Source organism: Ahaetulla prasina, chromosome 7 (assembly GCF_028640845.1).
Source record: "Ahaetulla prasina isolate Xishuangbanna chromosome 7, ASM2864084v1, whole genome shotgun sequence".
In the NCBI taxonomy this organism is placed as follows: Eukaryota; Metazoa; Chordata; class Lepidosauria; order Squamata; family Colubridae; genus Ahaetulla; species Ahaetulla prasina.
Genome location: NC_080545.1, coordinates 63,088,825 through 63,112,010, shown reverse-complemented (window position 1 = coordinate 63,112,010; position 23,186 = coordinate 63,088,825). Strand labels below are relative to the sequence as shown.

Here is a 23,186-nt window from a genome sequence, read left to right as displayed (position 1 = left end):
GGAGGCAATGCATAGTAAGAAGTAATTAACCATGCAGGTATAGTAAATATATGGTAATTTCCTTTCATAAACAAATCTGATGGGAATTATACACAGTTTTAGAAGCTTTCTGTAACCTGACACCCTTCAGTTGTGTTAGAGCAGGGATGTCAAACTGGCAGCCCACGAGCCAGATGCATCATGTGCAGGCCATGCCACCCCAGCTCCGTGAAGGGAAAAAAGTTGCAATACATCACATGATGGCAACATGCAACTTTGACACCTGTGTGTTAGGGCTATGACTCTGTTTACTGGTTCTTAGGACACCCAAAAGGTCTGGGAAGACTAAGTCATTTTACTAAAATCATGTAGATATTAGAAAAAACGTAAATATTAGAAACCCTCAAACATCATAGAGGTGCTTAGAAATTTTCTCATTTTTATCTAGACCAGTAGTATCAAACTCAAGGCCCGGGGGATGCTTAGATCTGGCCCACAAGGCCAGCCTGGAAACAGTAAACGACCAGCCCTTGGGGTACACGTTTTGCTGGCAGAGGGCTATCAAACTAAAAACAAAACAGAAGGAGAAATGTTTCCCCTCTTGCATTTGACCATCCAAGAAGGGACAGGAAAGGAGAAAGGGAAAGAGGAAAGACAGAAAAAGAAGGAAAGATGGGAAGGAAGAAGAAAAGAGAATGAAGAGGGAAAGAAAAGGAAGGAAGGAAGAAAGGATTAAAATTATAATGAGAGTGAGCGAGGGTCTCTGGGCCACCACAGATATCCCCCAACACAAGTTCTGTGTCACGCCTACCATGACTATGCCCACGCCCCACATTCCCCCCTGGCCCTCTGAGGTCAAACACAACCCTGATGCGGCCTCAATGAAATCGAGTTTGACACCCCGATCTAGGCAATTATCCAATAAAGTATGCTAAGTTACAACCTGCCCAAGCCACAGTGTAGAGTCTAATGGCTAAATAGGGTTTTGAATTTTCATCTTACTTCATCAAATATAAGAGGCTTAACAGCAAAACCATTGCCAGTGGTTAATATCTGGCAATGGTTAGGATTGGAGTTATACCATACAAAAATAAAAGGTTATCCTTTCTTGAATAGTACATACTATATCATTCTAGAACAGTTAAATATACATGACCTCAAGTACAAAAACAAATGTGCTTAATTGCTTGAGTTCTTCAACAATGATCTAAAATATCACAACAATAATTTTGATGTTCACAATTTTTGTGAGTCGTGTTTTCATAAATTCTATATTTTTATATAATCATAGAGTTGGAAGGAACTATTTAGTCCAAGTCCAATTTTGTTTTGTTACAAATCATTAATAAATCAAATTGATTTTTTTAATGATAGAAGCTAAAAATTTTTGTTAAAAGTTGATTTACAATATCTTGAAAATATTTAAAATAAGAGGCCATGTCATCTTCTTAATTTTAAGTGCCCAAATGAATGAACATAAGCAGAATTATTTTCTTGTACAAGAAGTAATTCATTAGTAATTGAAAATATTAATGTGGTTCTCTACCAGGGAAGAATATAATGAGAAAGGATTGAAATCTATGTAACAAATAAGGACCTTTATTTTTAATTATGCCGTATGTCATCTTTGTATCTTTTATTTGTAGCATCTCTCATACAACTGGACAGTCACCCAAGGTAGGAAAACCGTGTATTTATTATTAGCGATTTCTGAAACCCTCATATGAAACCTTGAGAAAAATCTCACAGAATCTAATTTAATTTAATATGGATCAGTCAGGCATAAGACTGCACATATGCTTTATAAAATATTTTCTCTAATCTTTATTTTAACTAATATTTTTTATCTTACAATAAATTTTACATTGCAAGTTTGGGTACAAGTACTATTTAGTGGATTTATTTATTTTAATCAAAAAGTTCACTCTAATTAACTTAGCAGTAAAGTTCATGTAATTTATATTAGAAGTAATTATTAAAGAAAATCTGCAAAGGGTAAACATCGTTCTGAGATAATTTCTTCTTTTTCATACTGAAGGTTGGAGTGCTCTTTTCTGGGATAAAGCTTGCCATGACACTTGCATATAATCTAAAGAAAGAGAAAAACACTTCTTATTTTAGAAATGATATTTTATAAGTGCAGATATAAGCAGTAGGTTATTCAGAAGTCATAATTTCACATTTTAAATGGATTGTAGCCCAAGTGGTAATAGATAGATCTTAATTTATTCAGCATTTTAATAAGTTTTATGATTCTGCCACGACAGTATGTTTTCTAACCTGAAAAATACTGAATGCTATAAAGTCATTTTAGTGTTTATCAATACTTTAAGAATCCACTTATTTAAAGTGAATTATGGAAAATTTCCTTATAAAAAATAGAAAAGAAAACATTTGCCAGGAGTTCCTGGAAGCTCAGAAACAAGTCAACATTTTCATATCCAAATATAGCATAAATATAAGCATAAGTACTATTTCACAAAAGGGTTGAATTTACTGTACTGTATATTTCAGAAGGCACAAAATTTTTGAAGTGTATCCTTTTTTAACATCTAAGAATTGGTTTATTTTGCATGTTATTTTCTTCTGAGTTTTGAGATGCTTAATCTTAATCTGTTTCAGCCCTTTATATCTGTCTCAGCCAGAAGCAGAAAATCACCCTGAAAGGGGCTGTGTCACACTACAGTTAGAAGAAAAAGAACTACAAAATATTGCTCTAGCTCAAGAAATCCATTTAAATGCTCCATATAACAAAGCTGCAACCTGGAGATTAGAAAAGTATCAAGCTGGAAAAACCAATAGTTGCAGAGAGAAGGCATCTCCAGAAATCAAAGGTTTTTTCTCATTGGAAATTAAATCTTTACCAATTACAATGGATTTTATACTCTCCTCAAAATTTCTAAAATATATTGGCTAGTTTACTTGTATATTAAAAAGGGCTGGACCTTATAGTCTTCGAAGTCATGATGAGCAACTTGTTACATAAAGTATTTTAGTCAATTCATTATCTTTCTTAGGAAACGGAACACTAACTTTAACTTGAGGATTTTTTCTTAATTGATGAAGAGTATTCTGATAAATTAATCAACTACAGAGTTAATAATAGCAAAAAGTAGAACAGTAAAACATATTTGGATCACATATGCTCATGAGCAGCCATTTTAACCTGCCTGTCAAGCTGCCAAATCAGAGAGAGAGACCAAATTTTAGGGTTGGGTGGGTTACCATCTGATACGAAAATAAAATGTTTTTCACATTGTATTTTCTCTTCCCATTTACTCCTTCTCAGAGGAGAGGAATAACTGGAAATAATGTTTGAACTACAAATTTGTATTCTGGGTGGGGAAACCTAGTGTTTAGAAGCTGAAGAACATTTAATAAAATATAATTTCCAAAGCTATTTTATGAAATGTATATCCAGGATTGCTCAAAAGAGGATATGGAGAATGAATTAGCCTCACATACATAAACCATACATGTATACATAATGCCTTCTGTGAAAAGACTGATACATGGTATCAATTAAATTTAACAATATTTAAAATGTATTTTTAATAATTCACATCGTTCTATCATTACTTATTTTAAAGTAAGATTTTGAAATACACTTTTGATGTGGAATGAACAACTTCTGTAGTAGTGCATCTAGTTATTATATTTCCTCACAAAGCTGTGGAGTGGACATTTGAAAATAGATGACAATGGAAATCAGTTTTTAAGACTTAAATCAGGGGTGAAATGCTCCCAGTTCGGACCGGATCGTTAGATCCGGTAGCGATGGTGGTGGGTGATTTGGAGAACTGGTAGCAAAATCCCTCCCCCCCCCACCTTGCCCCAGCTGAGCCGCGCGATCGTCAGAGTTGTTTTTTTTTTTTTACTTTTAAAAGCATTTTTTCTTCGGCCAAAAAAATGCTTTTAAAAGTAAAAAAAAGCCTCTGATGATTGCACAGATCAGCTGGGATCATCAGAACCCTTTAAAAGCATTTTTTACAACATCCTCAGCTGAAGAGGTTGTAAAAAAAAACCTTTTAAAAGGCTCCTCTGGCAATCTCAGCTGAGTAGCCTGATCATCACAGGCTTTTAAATGCATTTTTTTTACAACCTCTTCGACCAAAGAGGTTGTAGAAAAAATGCTTTTAAAAGTTTAAAAAAAAAGTTGGCCATGCCCACCCAGTCTCGTTACCCTTTCACCAAGTCACGCTCACAGAACCAGCAGTAACAAATTTTACATTTCACCCCTGACTTAAATATATATTGAGTTGAGATTTTAGGATCCCATTTTTAATTATTAATTTATTATACTTATATAATATAATTATATAATATAATTATTATATTTATTAAACAACTGGGTTGGTAGCAAGAATATAAAAATATAATGGCAGAACAAAAAATACAATTAAAAACAATCACAGTAGATTAGAAGAGTAGAGGCATCATACTTAGTCCCCAAAAAGTGTGTATCAGGATCCACTAGCAGCCTGGCGCTAATGCCTGAAGGAAAAGCCAGGTTTTCTGGCTTTCTAGAAGGCTGGAGCTATATGGATTTTGAGGTGGATGTTCAGGTATCACAGGTAGCACAGGTAGCACTACAGAGAAGACGTGTCCTGTCTTGGGTTCCAGCAGTGGTGAAATCTAAATTTCTTTCCTACCGGTTCTGTGGGCATGGCTTGGTGGGGTCATGTGACTGGGTGGGTGTGGCTATGTGACTGGGGGATCAAAAGACAGAAACTCACTAACTATGTCCTGCTGGAGCAGGGTTGGACTAGATGACCTCCAGGTCCCTTCCAGCCCTGGATTATTCTCTGAAGCTGCATCTAGTACCAGATTTGTAGTCTTTCCTTCCTCTCCTTTTTCCTCCCTCCCTCCCTCCCTCCCTCCCTCCTTCTCTCTCTTTCTTTCTTTTTCTCTCTCTCTCTCTCCTCTCCCTCTCCCCCCCCTCTCTCAAACAAACCCCCCCGCCCCGCATTTTTTGCCTACACCCATTTTTGGTCTAGTAGGCTTCAGCTTTTTTACCTTTTAAAAAATGGCCGAAGAGGTTGTTAAAAAATGCTTATAAAAGTCAAAAAAAAAAGGCTCTGACGATCGCGTGGCTCAGCTGCGCATGGAGGAGGGCAGGGATTTTTGCTATCAGTTCTCCGAACTACCCGTCGCCTACTGGAGACAGGTGACCTTCAATTAAGATGGCCGTATAGGGTTTTAAAGGTATAACAAGCATTTTGAATTGCACCTGGAAGCCTACTGGAAACCAGTGTGGGCCATGCAACAGTTGTGTCACAGTGATGAACCTAATGCATCCAGTACTGGCCACTGCTGCACTCTGGACCATTTGAAACTTCCAAATGCTTTTCAAGGGCTGCCCCATGCAGAGTATACTGAAATCCAAATGGGAAGTAACTAAGGCATGAATGACTACAAGCAGAGCCTTCTAATCCAGGAACAGGTAAAACTTGCATACATGATGGATTTGTTGAAAGGTCAAGGTCACAGATTTCACACCAATTCTGTCTGAGGGAGGGATATCCCAAATAGAGTTATCAGTTGAAAAGCTTTGTGAGGACTGATATTTTAAAACTTTGAAAGAATTAAAAATTAAGGTGGGACAGAATAATAGTTGCCTGAAATCCTTGTGCTGAAGTTTAAAATGGGAAGCAAAAAATAAAAAAAATCCCTCAGCGATGACATGTCACTTCCATATTACTGCCAAATAAACTTACTTTCCTTCCTTCCTTTCCTCCCTCTTTCTCTCAGACCTGCACACATTCTCTGCAGAGCACAGAATCCTTTTATTCATAAGAGACGGGGATTTGGGAAATTTTTGAAATATCAGCTTGAATTATCATAAATGAACATAATGATTTATGACACAAAGGCCAACTTGAAATACATTTTTTCCTAATTGAGTATAAGAAGCTCAAAACGACTACAAGATCTGAAAGAAGGATATGGCAGGGTGGGAGATTATTTTTCTTCTGTAGGATAGGCTAATGTGAATTTATTAATATGTCACAGAAAAAAAATCATGCAAAGGGGATTAAGACTAAATTATTGAATTGTAGGTTAAATTGATCTTTGGAAAGATTGTCACAGATTTACTTGTTTTTCATCACAGGTTTCCTTGAGACAAAAAAAAGTACTTTACCTGGAAGCAAAGAGAAAGTAAAGGAATGGTCACCAACAAGGAATGCTAAAACTATCAAAATTGGTGGAGGGAACTGTGAAGAAGGTCTTAAACTGAACAAGTCTTCTATTAATCAAGATTTACTGCTCTCCCTTCCTTTGATGTCTGAGGAAAAATACAGTCAACCTACCGAAAAATATTTGAGGAATGAACGACATCTAAAATCCTTGGGCCAACACCGGTAAATAAAACGTAGTATCTATTCAGCCTGACTTTTAATGCTTCCATCCAAAATTGTTTTGTGATTCCTGTTTTTAATGAGAAAATCAAGTTTGTGTAACAAAACAGAAGTACAATTCCAGATCAAAAAATACTTCACTGAAACACTTCACTTTAAACAATTTAAAGTATTTAAGAAATACTTTAAATTATTTTGCAAATAATATAAAGAAGCATCCTGAATAAAGAATGTGGCTGCAGCAAGTCAGGAAGAAAAATGTACTTCTTTGTATTTAGCCTTATATATAACATTTTATACTTTTTCAAAATAAGCAGCTTCCAGTTTTTCTATGTTTTACATCCTGATTCACTGATTTTTTTAAAAAAAAAAACATGGCCTCTGTTGTGGTGGGCAGCCTGGATTATCAACAAGCATGTTATGAACCATATATATATATGGTATATAGCTTAATACCTTTGCTCTGCTACAAAACTATGTGATTGGCCTTGATAAATCGACACTTACAGAAAATTAATTACGGATTGGTCTCTCCTTTCCCTTTCTCTTCTTCAGCCTTGCCCCACAGAAGCCTCCCCTATCCTGTCCCCTTCTCTCCCTCAGCCTTGCCCCACAGAAGCCTCCCTATCCTATCCCCTGGTTTCTGCTGTGAAAGTAAAACCGAAAGTGGAACTCCTCTCCTCTGCTTGTGTTTTGCATTTGGAACAGATTTCTTTTCAGGTGAGGAGGGGGTGTAGAACTCCTTAGCATCAGAGTGTGTTAATAATAATATAGAAAATACTAATGCTCTGATGGTCATTTCAAAAAATCCTTTCTTAGTGAGCAAAAGGAACATGTGGCAAATTTCAAGTTTGTAGGCTTTACGGTTCTGGAGATTTTGTGATGATGCGTGAGTGGTATGCCACTTTTATATATACAGACTAGCAAAATAATTTTAAGGTATAGCTGTTTAAAATTACTTTGTTTTGCTTATTTGTGTAGACCACGCCTGGCTACTTTACTGACTACAAAAGGGCCCAACAAAACAATTTTAGTGAAACATTCTGAAGATGATGAAACATCCAGGTCTCTACTACAAAGCAGGCCAAAAATGCCATCAAGAAATCTGTTTTGCCAGAGGGAAAGCAATTTTTTTCCTAAGAGATGTAAAAGTGACAGACCTTCAGTGCAAGATCTTCCAAACACAACTGAGAGGATTTCTTTTCATGCATAATATAAGATGCAGTTTCTTTTGTACCGTTTCAGACATATCATCCGAGCATACTGCTTTACCTCTTTAGACATCATACCGGGAAGATGTTGCATGCAGAGCAGTTGCACTTTCACAAGATTGGAATATTGGATACAAACTAGAACATCTCGGAGGGAGGTGGCTGTGAATAAAGAAAACTAAAATATGATCTGATTGATTGATTTATTTTTATTGTTAGCCAATTGCACAGGGAAGCAAGTTGAATCATTTCATTTCTAAATATAATATTTCAAGAAAATGATCTGGAAAAAAATGAGATGGGAAATTGGATTTCTCAGTGCTGAATCATGTTAAACAAGAGTAGGATTTTCATTCCTTAAGGTGTTGAAACTAAAAAGGAAAAAGCTATAAACTTGAATGGTTTCTCTTTGGGGTTTGTCTTAAGAATGCAATAGAGGAAATAAGGTCACTTTTCCAATTTGGGGCTGCTGCTGTCATTAACTCCATGTTTCTTACAAATAGGCAAAATATACATCACTGTATATAAATGTCTTGGACAATCCTTATAATTAACTATTTCCAGTTTCCAAGGGACTCCAGCTTAATTATTTCAAATCTGCCATGTGACCAATTTTGTATTGGAAGACACCAGTTTTTCCTGATCTGAGGCAAATTCCAAGTATCAATAATTATGTGTACCTGCCAGCTGATGGATCCAGTGAACTGAAATCCCATCCATGAAAACTTATGTTCTAATACATATAGTTGCTTTTAAACCACATTCTTAATTTTTGTCACTTGCTAAGGCAGTGCTGATGATAATGTTATCATTTCAGTCAAGCCCGACTCTTGGCGATTCTATGGGCCAGGTCTCTCCACATCTTCCAATCTTGCACTATTTTCTTGAGTTCTATGTTGTGGCTGGTGTCATGTTCGATGGTATCCAACCACAGTGTTATTTGGTGGCTTGGTTTTCCTTTTACTGCTAAATCTTCCAAACATAATTGCTATCACCAATGAACATGTTAAGGCCTTGATGGTGAACTTATGGCACATAGAATAGAATAGAATAGAATTTTTATTGGCCAAGTGTGATTGGACACACAAGGAATTTGTCTTGGTGCATATGCTCTCATGTACATAAAAGAAAAGATACGTTCATCAAGGTACAACATTTACAACATAATTGATGGTCAATATATCAATATAAATCATAAGGATTGCCAGCAACAAGTTATAGTCATACAGTCATAAATGGAAAGAGATTGGTGATGGAAACTATGAGAAGATTAATAGTAGTGCAGATTCAGTAAATAGTTTGACAGTGTTGATGGAATTATTTGTTTAGCAGAGTGATGGCCTTTGGGAAAAAACTGTTCTTGTGTCTAGTTGTTCTGGTGTGCAGTGCTCTATAGCGTCGTTTTGAGGGTAGTGGTTGAAACAGTTTATGTCCAGGATGCGAGGGGTCTGTAAATATTTTCACGGCCCTCTTCTTGATATATGACATGTGCCATAGGTGGCAAGCAGAGCCTTCTCTGCAGGCACACAAGCCGTCGCCCCAGCTCAGCTCCACCGCACGTGCACACCGCACATGCACACCAAGTCTACCACCAGCCAACTGATGCTCTGCCACGTGGGGGGGCAGGACACGTGGGATAAGTGCACGCATGTGCGGGGTGGTCACACGTGCATGTTGGGGGGAGGGCATGCATGGGGGGTCGTGTGCATATTGCATTATGGGTTATAAGTGCAGGGAGACCTACTACGCCCAAAACAGTGCCAGGATGGTGGTGCACCCCCCCTCCTCGCAGCCTGTTTTTGCTCCCAGGAAGCTGCAGGGAGGCCTGCTAGGTCCAAAACGGGGCACAGGGGGTGTGATACGACTCCCACGGCCCGTTTTTGTTCCCAGGAGGCTGCAGGGAGGCGTACTAGGCCCAAAGTGGGATATGGGGGAGCATGGGGTCACATGCACAGGGGACAGGGCATACTGGGGGGGGTTGCGCAAACAGTGCATTATGGGTGCAGGCGTTCCCACTTTCAGCACGCGACAACAAATAGGTTAGCCATCATTGTGTTAAGGCATTATTTTTGCAGAATTACCTGGAATTTGAAATAAATGGAAATTCCAGTCACCATTTGAGTAAACTTCTAATATCCAACCAAGGGCTTTTGAATAGTCAAGTTCCTCCTAAAACAGGGGTGGTTATTAATTTCTCTAAAGGGCTACATGGGAAAATGGGACTGTGGTAAAGGGCCATCTCTTCCACCCCGTTTGCTGGCACTGTCCCTCCCTAGGTCTGGCCTAGAGTGTTCATACACAACTAAGTTTAGTTCAACAATGGATTTTGGAATTTTCAATGAAAACGAAATGACTATTAGTTAGCCATATTCCTTCCTATTGATCCTCACTAGGTTTACTAATTTTTTGTTAATTTTCACTTGAATTCCTCTGTTCCCATTGGAGCATTAGTGATTTTTTAAATATATATATATATACTTCTACATTACTATAAAAAGAGAGAAACGAAAAAAATAATAAGAAATAGTTGAATGAGGAGGAGCAGTTAAGATAGTCAATATCTGAAACAATTCATCACTTATGTGCTGCTGGAGTGGCTCAACAGATTATGCCTATAGACAAGAAGAGTTTAATTAAAAATACAAAAATTTGAAAAATCAGTAAAAATAGAAGTATTTTTGTCTGAACAGGATGCTATTTCAGATTTTTTAGATAGATAGGACAGAAAATCAAAATTTAATGTATCTCATTTCCATTTCTATACCCACACACAACACTCAATGCGAACTTGCTCATATTCAGACATAAAAGTATAAAAAACACTAAGATTTCATCTTAGCAGGTGCTTCTACGCTAGGTAGACATTATACCTGTAACAAGAAAGGAGTCCTTGCTTACTGGCCACTGTTCATAGTTACCCACAGTGCTGAAAAAGATTTCAGATCAGTTTTCAAAATTGTCCCCATGGTCACATGATCACCATTTGCAATCTTCACAGCAGGCTTTGGAAAAACGAAGTCAGTGGGGAAGCCAGCACGAAAATACAAGTTGCAGTCTAGTAAAATGCTTAACAACTGCAGCTGGAACTGGTGTCCTATAATCAAAATAATCGCATGATGTTTCACTCTATGAAGTGTCACTTAGCCAAGGAGTTGCCAGCTCTACTTGTAAATGAGGACTAGCTGTACACATAAATTTGGCTGCACAAATGGATCACTTTTAGATTTTAGTAAGCTTTTTTGGTTCTTATGTGAAAAGATCCTGAACAATAAGACAGCAATGAAATATTTGCAGATGAAAGCATTAAAAAAATCTGCTTGTTCAAATTGGGCTACTTAAGAAGAAAAACCCTGATAAGCCAAGCAACAAAATCCCAACCCTACAAAAACAAAAAGCAGGAAGGAAGCCTACAATTACAACATAGTTATAATAACAACTGCCTAGAAACAATGTACCTTATGCATTTTGTGCCTTGCGTCACGTTTATGTATATGTGCACCAAGGCACAACACTATTTCATAAGGATTTCTGCTCTCTTGCTATTCGTGTTTGCAGGCAGGTGCTTGTTCCCTGTCCTAATGTTCCCTTTAATTGTATTCATTTTATTTATTCAATTCATGCTTATTGTTATATATATTATCTAATACGTACTCGAGAAAGAAAGAAAGAAAGAAAGAAAGAAAGAAAGAAAGAAAGAAAGAAAGAAAGAAAGAAAGAAAGAAAGAAAGAAAGAAAGAAAGAAGGAAGGAAGGAAGGAAATCGTTAGGAGCGATTGGGCAACGCTACCATCTCTCTCCTGGAATACTGGAGTGCCTTACTTAGCTGGGACATTTTAAAACGACCGTGTTTCTCGATTTGAACAACTTTTAAGATACGTTAACTTCAACTTCACACGGGCTGAGGAATGTTGGGAGTTGAAGCTCGCAGTCTTAAAATCGCTGGTCGAGAAGCGCTGGCCGAGATCTCCGCCCTACGAGAAATGATTTCCGCTGTCTCTCTCTCTCGGTATTTACAGAAACGCTTATTGGGCCAGCTCTGAAATTTGGAGCCGTTGGCCCTTTTGTGTTTCGCGAAAGCCAGGAAGGACGACACAAAAGCGCCTAAAACAATCTGACATTTCTGCTTTGTCCCCGAGCTTTCGCGCTCTAACGATATATTCATCATAATTACAATATTCATAATTCTGTGAGTCTTACAGAGGCGTGCCTAAACTGTGACGTGATTCTTGAAAAAGCATAAACACAGTCAAACTGTCAAACAGTCCTTGCTGAAAGATGACCTGGATTCCCAAGAAAACAACCACGGCACAACAGACACCCCTCCTCCCTTCCCCCTCTGGTAGGAAAGCACCCGGTTGCGGAGAAACGGACAAAAACGAAACCGAAAGTGAAATCTGCTGACGTGAACACGTGATCCGAAAAGTAAAAACAGGTCAAGCGGTAAACAAGACTGAAAGTGACGGAGGCTGAGCTCTAAGGAGGATCGCTTCCAGCTGTAGGACTTTAATGCCCTTGGATTCGCCGGCAAGTATTTTAACCTTTTTAAAACTATTACTACTCCTGGCTACTGCTTTAAGCGTGCACGAGGTGTAGGGCCATAGTAATATGGAATGTATAATAGTCAAGATCACTCTTTAATTCTTCTCGATTATTTTGCAATGGTCTTGGATTATTTGGCAGCCCCTGCCTCCCACGCCTCCTGACTGGGGCAAGAGAACGGAGGCCCAGCTGGTTTTCCAATTGAATTGGCTTCAGCGGCGGGCACCCCAAACGAAAGCAAGCGGTCTGGGTGCCCCTTTTCCTTTCTTCTCGTACGAAGACCTCGCGAACGAGGTCTTTAACCCAGCCTTCCTCATCCTAATGCTCCGCGGTTGGGATGGATTGCGTGTTGCCTGCGGTTTTGAATATGTTCATCATACTTTTCAAACCATAGATTTGTTTCTCTTTTAGTGCATGACTGAAGCTGCATTTTTAATGCAGACTTAGTTCACCCTTAAATCTTATCCTCAACCTTATCCTCAAGCATTTTTTGCCTACTGAATTTGAAGGACAAGGATGTAATAAGTATTGTACACATGCCTCTTCTACCTTGTAAAGGAAGCATGTCTTTAGTCAATATCCAAATATAAGAGCCACCGTGAATCACAGAAGAAAGCCAATGATTATGTTATGATTTGCTTCAGCTGTTCCTGGTGTAAGGGACTATAGCCTATGAAACTGGAGGTAATATATAACTACATGTGGATAGAACTATTATCTAGGAACTTGTATTATTCCCCCTTTAAAAATTTTCATGCTATCGGCCATTAGTAAGTTTTGTAGTGAATTCCATTTTTTCCAGGCATCTTCTGAAAAAGGATCTTTCATTGTTATGAATTTTCTACCTTTTATTGTTACAGTCTTCATAAAGTGCTAGACTTTAGTTTCCTTAATCCCCAGCATATTAACTGACTATAGACTATGATGGTTAAAATTCAGAATAGGAATCTGGGTAACACCAGCTTGTGTTACTCATAACACCAAATTATGAAATATGAGGAATAACTATGTTTCTTCTTAACATGCCTAATTCTATAACTGTCTGTTCCTTTTTTGAAAAAACCTTTCCATCCCTTTAAAAAAAATAAACACCTCCAACAGAATAATATTTCTTAACAGGTTTGGGAAAAGGAACTGAAAAAAAACTCTTCCAACATTTCATTTGGAATCTTTTGTTAACCTATGTTAACTAGGGCTAGGAGCTAGACTTGGTCTTTGAAAGCTCTGTTGGAAGCATGTACAAGCAAATTAAAAACACACAAATTCATTCCATTTCTACACTATGACATTCTTTTTATCATATATAAGTTTCAATTTGTAATAACTTTTGGAAATCTCAGTGGCTGTACCCAAACCTTTCCAGGAGTGCGAATGATCTTGTGTATGATATATATCTACTAACTGTAGATTGAAAACCATCACATATGGCTTGATATTGTGTGAACTAGGCAAATTGTAATTTATTAAAATTTATACTGTTGATAATAGAAACATGGTTAGAATCACATTGTTATAACATTTTATAAAACTGGTCCCTAAAACAGTTGGGAAGTACCGTATGTGACCAAGTGGAGACATAGTTCCTAGAAGCCAACCTGTTTACTTTCTTCTGCTAGGTATTCAGGTGAAAAATGCAGCTGAAGATCCAAAAAAACATCGTTGAATTCATTAAAGGGTTAAGAGAGACAACCTACAGTTTCTGCCTCTTGTACCTGAGTCATTTCTCCCTTGCCATTGGTTATAATGCTTTGCTGTTATATGCCCTTGTCTGGGAAGCTGGGGATATAGTCAACCTTCCCACCAAAAGAATTGGCTTCTACAATTTCTGTTTGTGGAATGAGAAAGGAGAACTGGATTGCCTTATGACTGAAGAAATAGCGAAGTTGGGAATCAGCAAGGTTGCACTGGTGCTATCAAGACTCTGTGTATACATCAGCCCAGTTTTGTGTCTCTTTGGTGCCAATACAATCATGCAGCAGGCCCTGTGTTTCAAAGACAGAGATGGGTGGAAATTGGCTCAGATTTTTCTGTCTGTTAGCAGTGTGAGTTTGCCTGTTGGTCTCGTTTTGTTTATCTTTCCCAGTCAGAAATGGATTCAAGTCTCAGAACTCAGTGTGGGATTTGCCGCCCTATTTGGAGCTTACGTTTTACTTCTCCTCCACCTGCTCATAATTACCCTCTACCTTGCAAAATACAAAGACACTCTTCATAAGAGACCTCTCACTGCTGTCTAGAGCCTCCCATGAGTTTTTGTTCAATTGACACACTGAACTGCAAAATAGACTACAAGAATTTGTCATGCAACACTATCCTCTGTTTATTTATGGTTCAGTGAACTGAGTGTGAACCCAGAAAATCTTAGTTGGATATGAAATAATTTGTGTGACAAATGTGAGGCAGCATCTGAATGTAACACACACTGTAGTGAGTTGAGTGGCGGAACCAGTGCAAAAACACCTTCCAAGGACTGAATAAATTGAATTCAGAGAATGCTTTCCAACATAAGTGAATTGGAAGGGAGGTAACACTCTTAACACATACACTTAATGCATAGCTTCTCCTATTTCAAAGGCTGGAAGATCAACTAAAGGTCTCTCAAGAGGAACCACACTTAGATTTAAGAATGTACTAAGTTTGAGGAAAGGATTAAGGTAAAAAGCAGTAAAGCATTGAAGCACCATAAAATCCTCCCACAAACTGTTTTAGTCTCTTCTATTTTTGGAGCACTGTCCTTGCCATACGAAGCATGGTATGGCCTGTAAACAGAGAGGGAGAGGAGGAGGAGAGAGATAGAGAGAAGGAGGGAAAGAGAAAGAGAGAATTTCCATTGCTGAAAAGGATTTAGTTGAATCCTAGCACATAATAGAACACTTATTCAGTCTCCACAAGTATTATACGTATATCTCTCTTAATATTTGGTTATTGTGAAAATAATATTTGGTTATTGTGCAAATAATATTTGGTTATGTGCAAATAAAATGGTGGTAAGATTATCTACATACCAATGTATTGCAGTTAAGCCTTAAATGGGAAGTTTTTCTTTCCCCAGGGTTCTAATTGTATGTGAACGATGCCATGACCTTTTAATTAAAACTGAATTATTTGTATTTTTATATTACTATATGGTAACTCCATCTTTCTGTCAAGCGACTTTCTGATAAAAGCAAAGTAATTCGTAAATAAAACAATTTAATTATGAATAGATATGTCAGAGTTGCATTTGTAAATAGCAATAGCATTTAGACTTATATACCACTTCACAGCCCTCTTTAAGTGGTTTACAGAGCCAGCATATTGCCAACAATCTGGGTCCTCATTTTACCGACTTTGGAAGGATGGAAGGCTGAGTCAACCTTGAGCCTGATGAGATTCGAACTGCCAAATTACAGGCAGCCAGCAGTAGCCTACAGTACTGTATTCTAACTACTGCGCCACCACGGCAGCATGTCAAGGACATTTTTTTTCTATATAGCATTTTTATATCTTCCCCAGTCTGACAGACATTAACACAATACTTTTGTAAAAAAGAACCACATGTCCCAGATCTGTGATTTAAGGCTACTACATGAGTAATAAATGCACTGAAGTAATTTCTTGTTTCTTAGTTATAACCCATCTAATTGTCAAGTGATCTGAACATTAGTGGAGAAGAGACACCTATTTAATGAAGACAAATACTAAAACCTGATCCAAAAATGCATGTCTCCAGGGTACTTGTGCACTTCAGCAGACTTTTTCCCTGTTATTGTATTATATTCTTGCATCATAGAAATCTAATCATAAATTAAAATATAATTCTCATTTCCTGACCACTCTTTCAGCTACTATTCAAAATTGTGATGGTGCAATAGAGAGGCACTACTGGTCCTCAGAGTTGTCACAATGACTCCATGATCACATGATTATAATTCAGGTGCTTGGCAGCCAGCTTGCATTTACAATGGTTGTAAGTATCCCAGGGTCACATGATCACCATTTGCAACCACCCCTGCCAGCTTCTCACAAACAGCCAATGAGGAAGTCGCCTACCCAGGTTTTGTGGCTCAAAGTGTTTTCTTTTCTGTGGGAAACAGGTATTTCTCCTCTGTGTCTCTCTTTCACTCTCTCTCTCTCTAATCTCTCTCTCTCCTCTCTGTCTCGTGTGTGAGTGAGTGTGTGTGTGTGTTTTCTCTTTTGAATCAATTCCAAAAAGAGGCGATGGTTGGTTAGTTTTTTTTGCTGATACTGTTCTTTCTTCTTTGGGTGCTTTTCACCATGATTTAAATCCAGTCATTTCAGGTTCCCAGATAAACCTGAAGCTCAATTCTATCCCTGCTGTAGCTCCCTGTCAACTGAACAGGCTGGCCCCACCCCTCCATGCCTAGCCCGGGAAGGTAAGGGTGACAGCGGGAGATGGAGACTCGCTCCATATTCCAGAGCAGGAACGAAGTGCCCCTCATCTCACAGGCGCTTTTTCCAGTCCTTGTTGGTGCTGCGCACACCTTGGTCACTCAGGGAGATTCGTGACTTGCTCTCCGCCCCAAGACACTGGCCCGGCTCAGCTGTAGCTGATGCTCCACGTTGTAATGGGCTCCAGGATGAGGGAACACATTCTTCCCCACTGTGAAGTGTACTAAATTTAACTGTGCTGCGTAAGGCGCTGCAAGAGCAGCAGGCAGGCCATGGGGGTGGCAAGAGCAGTGGCATCAGCCACAACTGGGCCGGGCCAGTGTCTTAGGGTGAACAGCAAGTTGCGCTTCTCCCCAAGCAACCAACAAGGGCTGGAAGAAGAACCCACGAGATGAGGCAAATACAGGGGCGCTTTGCTCCTGCTCTGGAATATGGAGTGAGTCTCCATCTTCCACCGTTGCCCTTACCTTCTCAGGCTAGGTGAGGAGGGACTGGGAGGGGAGGGGCTAGCCAGTGGTGGGTTCAGCCAACAGGGAGTTGCAGCAGGGGGACAAAAGAGCTGCATGCAGCTCTGGAGCCGCGGGTTGCCAACACCCTCACTCAGTCATTCGTATTCCTGAAGCCTTTTTCTGCTAGAAATCTACTTTGTAGCATGTGCTCACAACACCCCCTCCCTGGCACCAGGCACCCTGCCCCATCCAGCAGAAGTCACCTCGGCCCTGCCACACTCACACTACAGCAGCCACTTGTTCAACCATTGGCCTGTTTGCAAGTTACCTGGGACTTCACAGTGACTTTGTTGAAAACTGACAGCAAAGGGGACTGTCAGGATTGCCATCACCAAGTGATGCAGTCATGAGATGTTGCATTTTATGAGTGCATTATTTAGCACTGGAAATTCCAGTCCTAATTACTCTTGTTAAGCAAGAACTACCTGTTTACAAAATGTAACAGAGCTGAAGATTGGATATTTTGCTTCTGGGAGCCCAAAATTAAAGAAATAATTTTTTGAGTCAGGAATCAATTAAGTCAGATATTTCAGGAAGCTGGAGGTGAACACTACTTTTTCTATGACTGGATTCACACAATTTGCTAAGCCAAAATATTTGTTTGCTTGTTTGTAAGTATAAACTTACAAACTAGTATAAACTTAGGCACATATAACTGAACTGTTATTAAACAAACTGTAGCTCTTAATTTAATATGAAAATGGCCAGTGTAAAGAGAAGAACTACTTACATTTATTCTTTAAATACAAAATTCAAGTCTTCGAAGTCAAGCAAAAAAAAGTGCTTATTGAACCAGGGAACCCAGTAGGAGATTCCTCCATTCTTCCCCCAATGCATCCCATTAAATCTCCAATTATAAAAATAGATTTCCAGAGTCTCTCCTCCTGATCAGTTTATTTCACAAAGTCCTGCCATTGTGATTCTCCATTACTTCACCTCTGGTATACTAGCCACCACTATCCTAGCTGTATCTCCTATTAATCAATTTTAAAAACCTAGATGTTGCTTATAAATGTTAAAATTATGTAAAGAAAATCTCCCTGACATATTTTAAGGCATCATCATCTTCCTCCAGTTTGGTCTCCTCATTGCTACTTAAAGAAGCTGACTGATCTGGAGGTGTGGGTGGTACAGGAGGATCCTTGGCAATGTTGACAGCAGTCCCTGGAAGATGATCATCTATCAATTCCTGTTGACGCTCTTGTATCTTATCTTCTGATGAAAGATCTTCTATAGCCTTGCAATTCTAAAAAGGAAGCAATCATATTTTCTTTCATTTTGGAATCAAGACACCAGGTTTTTCTCTCTGCTTTCTAAATCAGGATAAGTGAGATGCTCAATGCCTGGTACAATATCTACAATGATGCCTGGTTGATAAACATATAAATAATTCTCTGTGGTCTAAAGAAATATGCCCAAGTGTCCAGTGAGTTTGATTACCCAGTACAATTGGCTGTATTTAGGCCCAATTCTTTTTTCCAATTCTCAGAGAGCAAAATGTTCTGGCAATATGGAAAATACTGAAATATACAAAAAGGAAGAAGCTGCCACCTGGGCAAAATCTTAACATTGCTCACCTCAGCTAAAATACAAAGAGCCATGTCAACCAACTCTGCTTCATTCATACAATACACAGTTTCAGTCCTACAAAAGAAAATCATATTGTAAAGTATGTACAGTAAATAGGAAGACTAACCCTCCCTTCAGTAAATATCAATTTATAGACAATCAGCAGATATCAGAAAATACACATTAAGTCTTGTCAAATTCTCTGTAGCCTTATTCAGTATATCTATCTATTTCAGTATAACTATATATTTTTAGGTCTAGTGTCAGGAAAAATAGCAAAGACCAACTCATACATCAAGCAATTTTTAAAAAAATTAGGGTCAAAGACCACCACTACAAATAGAAGCATTAAAAACAGTAATAAAATAAAAACAAAAACAGACAAAATAATATTTTACAATTAGTTGTAGTTACCAGTGGGCAGTTATGAGTCTGCCTAATTTTGCATACAGTATAACAAAATTTGGCGACATTCAAAGAAACTACTTCATACTCAATTGATAACAGCAGTTGTAGATAAGAAATCAGGTTGCCCTCAGGGTAACCATCTCAAATATTTTAAAGCTCTTTCCTATATCCCAAACAGCTCTTCACCGTGATCTCCCTTTAATTTTGGCTAATCTGTCTCCCACAATCTCTGTACTGTATAACAAAATTGTGGCTGTTGTTTAAAAATGTTTCCTACTCTTCAAAGCGTAAAGGGAAAGCTTTTTAACATTTAATCCTAATTTAACCTCAATTGAATCTAAAATATAGTCAAACTTTCAAGATATGAGTTTAGCTATTTGGGAGGACATATTCTATAAACAGTAAAACCATAGCAAATACCTTTTTAATTAGTCACAAACTGATCCCATGAAATATATTGGATGTGTGTGAGTATGCACAGATACATGTGCGTGACTATTTAAGGGTATAAAAACAGAAAGATAAAGCTGAAATCAAAGAATGTGACAGTTCTACAATTCTGGAGAAAATCTATTGATGTAACCACTAAGAGTCCACACTGATTGGATGTCCCCTAGTCTATCAATAGTTCTACACATACATTACACAACACACACAACCCTCCTCCCAATTTGGCATTTGGGGGTAGAAAAGGAAGTTTAGAACAACCCATTCTTCTCTGATTTTTAAGAAACAGGTAGGCAGCAAACCTTGTTAAAGCTGTCTTTTTTCTTCTCTTTGACTTCATTTTTGCCCATTCTTCTGGTTCAGTTACATTCTTGGTCATCCATGCTGGGAGGATCCTCTTTTTTGCTGCCTCAGGGGAATTCATTTCTGTTAATTCAAGAAGAAAGAGAACAATTTGTGCAACAAGAACACTTGAAATTAAACTTTGGCAATTGAATTAAGGGTTCCATGCAGCCTACTGTTCCTAAAACAATGTTTACACGTCTCAGCCATTTGGTGGTAACCATAGGCAATACTGAACTGGCAGCAAACAGAGCAACTGAAATTACTTTTGGGGTGTCAATCAAAAAACATACTGGCTCATCTTTGCCATAGCATAAAGTTAACACTTTATTTTATAAATATATTAAAAAATAAATAAAACTATGCAATTACACTCAGAGTTGCCAGAGATTGTGGGGAAGAAAGTAAGTATCGTCCACTCCATTTTTGTTCTCATTTCAATAACTTGCAGGTACAAGCACATATGTAGAAAAAAATAACAGATGGAGCTCGACAGTTTAAAATATTCTAAATAAAGGACAGGTACTGAAGGCTTTTATGTTGCTTCAATTTGCTCCCCTGCCAGCCCCCCCCCCCCCCAATGTTCATCCCTGGATCAAAAGATCTTCAAAGGTTTTCTGCTTCTGGCTTCTACACAGCAAGCTCCCGAGTCTCTTGCATTAAGAGTTAAGGAGGCAATCTTTACCCTATAACTCCTTACCTGTAACAATCTGAGTTTGGGGATTTATAGACACTTGTGGGACATACAATTCCTAAATTGGGCCAAATCCACCCAGTGTTGGAACTTGTCCAATAATAAGGGCTTCTCCACTATCTCCCATGGTATTATGCCGCAAGTCTAAATAGAAAGAAAACAAAAAAAAAGTTCTGGATGAGAACCAACATTACATTGTCCAGGCATTGACTATTCCAGAGATTTATCGACATCACTAATCACAACAGGCAATGTTACTCGTTTGCATTATGTACTTGGAGCCATAACGACCAGTCACAAGAATGATACAAAGCCCCCACCACAAAACTGCCACTAGTGCAAATATAAAAGAAGACACGAATACTGTTGTGCACTAAATTCAGTCTCTATAGTAAGGTTCACTATACTCTATGATAAATTCCTTGTGTGTCCAATCACATTTGGCCGATGAATTCTATTCCATTCCATGATACTTATTCCCAAACCAGGGGTCTCCAACCTTGGTCCCTTTAAGACTTGTGGACTTCAATTCCCAGAGTCCCTCAGCCAGCAAAGCTGGCTGAGGAACTCTGGGAATTGAAGTCCACAAGTCTTAAAGGCACCAAGGTTGGAGACCCCTGTCCCAAACCACTACACAAGGCTGCAGGCTGAATCCAATTGCCCCCAGTTCTTCGTGCGAGAAGCTGTGCAGTTACTCTTTTAAATATCTCAAGCTAAGAGCCGAAAAACCCAGTTTTTAAAAGGAAAAAGACCACGGGCCGTTTACTCGCCCTGCGAATTAAGATGCTCCGCGTCGCTTGCCGATGGAAAGCCGGAGCAAGGCTTCCCTCGAGACGTGCTCATAGAAGGGGGAAAAACCCACCCTCACCCATCACACCTCCAAGCAAAGCAACGTCATAAACAACCACTTTCCGCCGGCAGCCGGTGGGGGGAAGGGGGCGGAGGGAGCGGAGAGGGAAATGAGCAGCGCCGGGAACGAGGATTTACTCCGTCACGTGAGTTGCACTCCAGTCGCTTCTGGGACTTGAATTTCAAGGAGACACCCGGAAGCAGGATGAGACGCGTGTTGCGTACAGCTTTGCTGGCTGAGGTATTCTGGGAGTTGAAGTCCACAAAGTCTTAAAACTTACCAAGGTTGGACACCCCTGCAGGCCCGTCGCTCCCCCCCACCCCGCCAAATTCGGCACCTTTAAGATGTGTGGACTTCAATTCCCAGAATTCCTTCAAGTCCACGCCTTAAAAGTACAAGTTTGAAAACTCACTGATCCAAATGTCGTGTGGTATCCCCCCCCCCCGCCTCCGTCCATTGAATAATTGCCAGTTCCTTTTGTATCATTTTTATACATTAATCTTGGAAATGTCCATATTTTTCATTAGATACTTTTTAAGTGATAAAAAGGGTTTTTAGGTGCAAAATTTTTAAATATACTTGATTTTTCCCTCTAAGAAATCTGACATGCATTTATTCTTCTCCTTAATTTCATGCTGTTTACACAAGGTATTGAACTATACAATAGCTGTACAGGTAATCCTCAATTTACAACAGTTAATTTAGTGGCAGTTCAAAGTTACAATGGCAATGAAAAAGTGACATGTTCACACTAAGGATCTTTGTATCACCCCCATGATCATGTGATAAAATTTCAGATGCTTGGCAACTGGTTCATATTTATGACCATTGCTATGTCCCAAGGTCATATGATCACCTTTTGCGACCTGACAAAGCAATGTCAATGGGAAAGCCAGATTCACTTAACAAGCAGGTTACTAACTTATCAACTGCAGTGATTACTTAAGAACTGTAGCAAGAAAAGTCATAAAATGGGGCAAAACTCACTTAACAAAGGTTTCACTTAGCAACAGAAATTTTGGACTCAACTGTGGTCCTAAGTCGAGGACTACCTGTATTTTAGACTAGGGTTTTGTTTTAATGAAATTAACGTGGTTAGTTCATGATTTGGTATGCAGTGTCAAGCCATTAATAAATCTTAATTGTTAACCATAAAACTTGTCATAGGAATGCAGCCACATTTGAACTCCACATATGAGTTTCTATTTACAGGAATGCTTAAGTATGGAAATTGCATATCCAACAGAGATTTCAAACTGTTGCAGTGTGGGATGCTGCCATTTGAAATTCTATCAGCTCAACACTTTTCCTCTAGTGAAAAAGACCTTACCAATAATGACAATATTCAGCCTTAAGAGAATCATTCTGGGCTCCCCTCCTCCACTTTTTAATCGGTTTATATTGCACTTCCATAAGCATGCTATGGTTGCAATGGTACCATTTCATCTATCTCAGCCCTAACAAAAATAGAATGATTCTAAATTATTATAGGCTGTAGGCCTGAACTTTTCTCCATTTCTTTCAACCATCTTCAGTGCTTACAAACCACATTTATTTTATTATAGACACTATTGTTCACCTTCTGCTTGGGATTCTGTTGTGTTCAATCTGTTACAGCTAAAGGCCACAGCTGTGCCTCCTTAGATGTATTTCTGAGTATTTGGTGAACTCGGGCTGATGACCAAGAATACTATTCACGTTAAAAGTACATCTAAAAAATTATGAATTGACATAAAAGCAATTCCAAGGTATCATATGCTGTGTTTGTGTGTTTCACTGTGTACAGTGTATTCTTATCCTCTCCAAACATGCAAATTGCTGGAAATATAGAAGAAAGAAAGCTGAGAGTTCTATAAAACTCTCAGCTTGCTTGCTTTGGTAATAGAACTTA

The 23,186-nt window shown here is 38.6% G+C and overlaps 3 protein-coding genes and 1 long non-coding RNA gene across 12 annotated transcripts in view; 2 read left to right on the top strand and 2 right to left on the bottom strand.

Moving 5' to 3' along the window:
* Positions 1 to 7,738, top strand: part of AGBL3 (AGBL carboxypeptidase 3) — a 55,120-nt gene extending 47,382 nt beyond the window's left edge. For all 7 annotated transcript variants that reach the window (XM_058191789.1, XM_058191792.1, XM_058191790.1 and 4 more), the window contains 4 exons: positions 1,626 to 1,656; positions 2,602 to 2,813; positions 6,092 to 6,341; positions 7,320 to 7,738. In XM_058191789.1, the coding sequence (XP_058047772.1) occupies positions 1,626 to 1,656; positions 2,602 to 2,813; positions 6,092 to 6,341; positions 7,320 to 7,551 (725 nt within the window). In that variant the 3' untranslated portion in view covers positions 7,552 to 7,738. The remainder of the gene's footprint in view (positions 1 to 1,625; positions 1,657 to 2,601; positions 2,814 to 6,091; positions 6,342 to 7,319) is intronic.
* LOC131202661 (uncharacterized) lies at positions 6,292 to 11,295 on the bottom strand. Of its 2 annotated transcripts, XR_009156184.1 has the most exons (4): positions 10,420 to 11,295; positions 9,631 to 9,718; positions 7,611 to 7,711; positions 6,292 to 6,408 (listed from the first exon to the last, which is right to left on the bottom strand). It is a non-coding gene; the product is annotated as an uncharacterized LOC131202661 (long non-coding RNA). The 2 variants fall into 2 exon arrangements; XR_009156183.1 differs by lacking the exon at positions 10,420 to 11,295 and having other exon boundaries at positions 9,631 to 9,832.
* Positions 11,296 to 11,832: 537 nt separating this feature from the next.
* TMEM140 (transmembrane protein 140) lies at positions 11,833 to 15,250 on the top strand. Its single transcript, XM_058191800.1, has 2 exons — positions 11,833 to 12,072; positions 13,704 to 15,250. The coding sequence occupies exon 2, from the start codon at positions 13,719 to 13,721 to the stop codon at positions 14,319 to 14,321; it is 603 nt and encodes a 200-aa protein (XP_058047783.1). The 5' UTR covers positions 11,833 to 12,072; positions 13,704 to 13,718; the 3' UTR covers positions 14,322 to 15,250.
* Positions 15,251 to 15,445: 195 nt separating this feature from the next.
* Positions 15,446 to 21,588, bottom strand: CYREN (cell cycle regulator of NHEJ). Of its 2 annotated transcripts, none has more exons than XM_058191802.1 (5): positions 21,314 to 21,588; positions 20,452 to 20,589; positions 19,712 to 19,835; positions 18,563 to 18,629; positions 15,446 to 18,231 (listed from the first exon to the last, which is right to left on the bottom strand). In XM_058191802.1, exons 3-5 carry the CDS (start codon positions 19,831 to 19,833, stop codon positions 18,007 to 18,009), a joined length of 414 nt encoding a protein of 137 aa, XP_058047785.1. In that variant the 5' UTR covers positions 19,834 to 19,835; positions 20,452 to 20,589; positions 21,314 to 21,588; the 3' UTR covers positions 15,446 to 18,006. The 2 variants fall into 2 exon arrangements, with proteins under 2 accessions (XP_058047785.1, XP_058047784.1); XM_058191801.1 differs by having other exon boundaries at positions 21,323 to 21,588.
* Between the last annotated feature and the right edge of the window lie 1,598 nt (positions 21,589 to 23,186).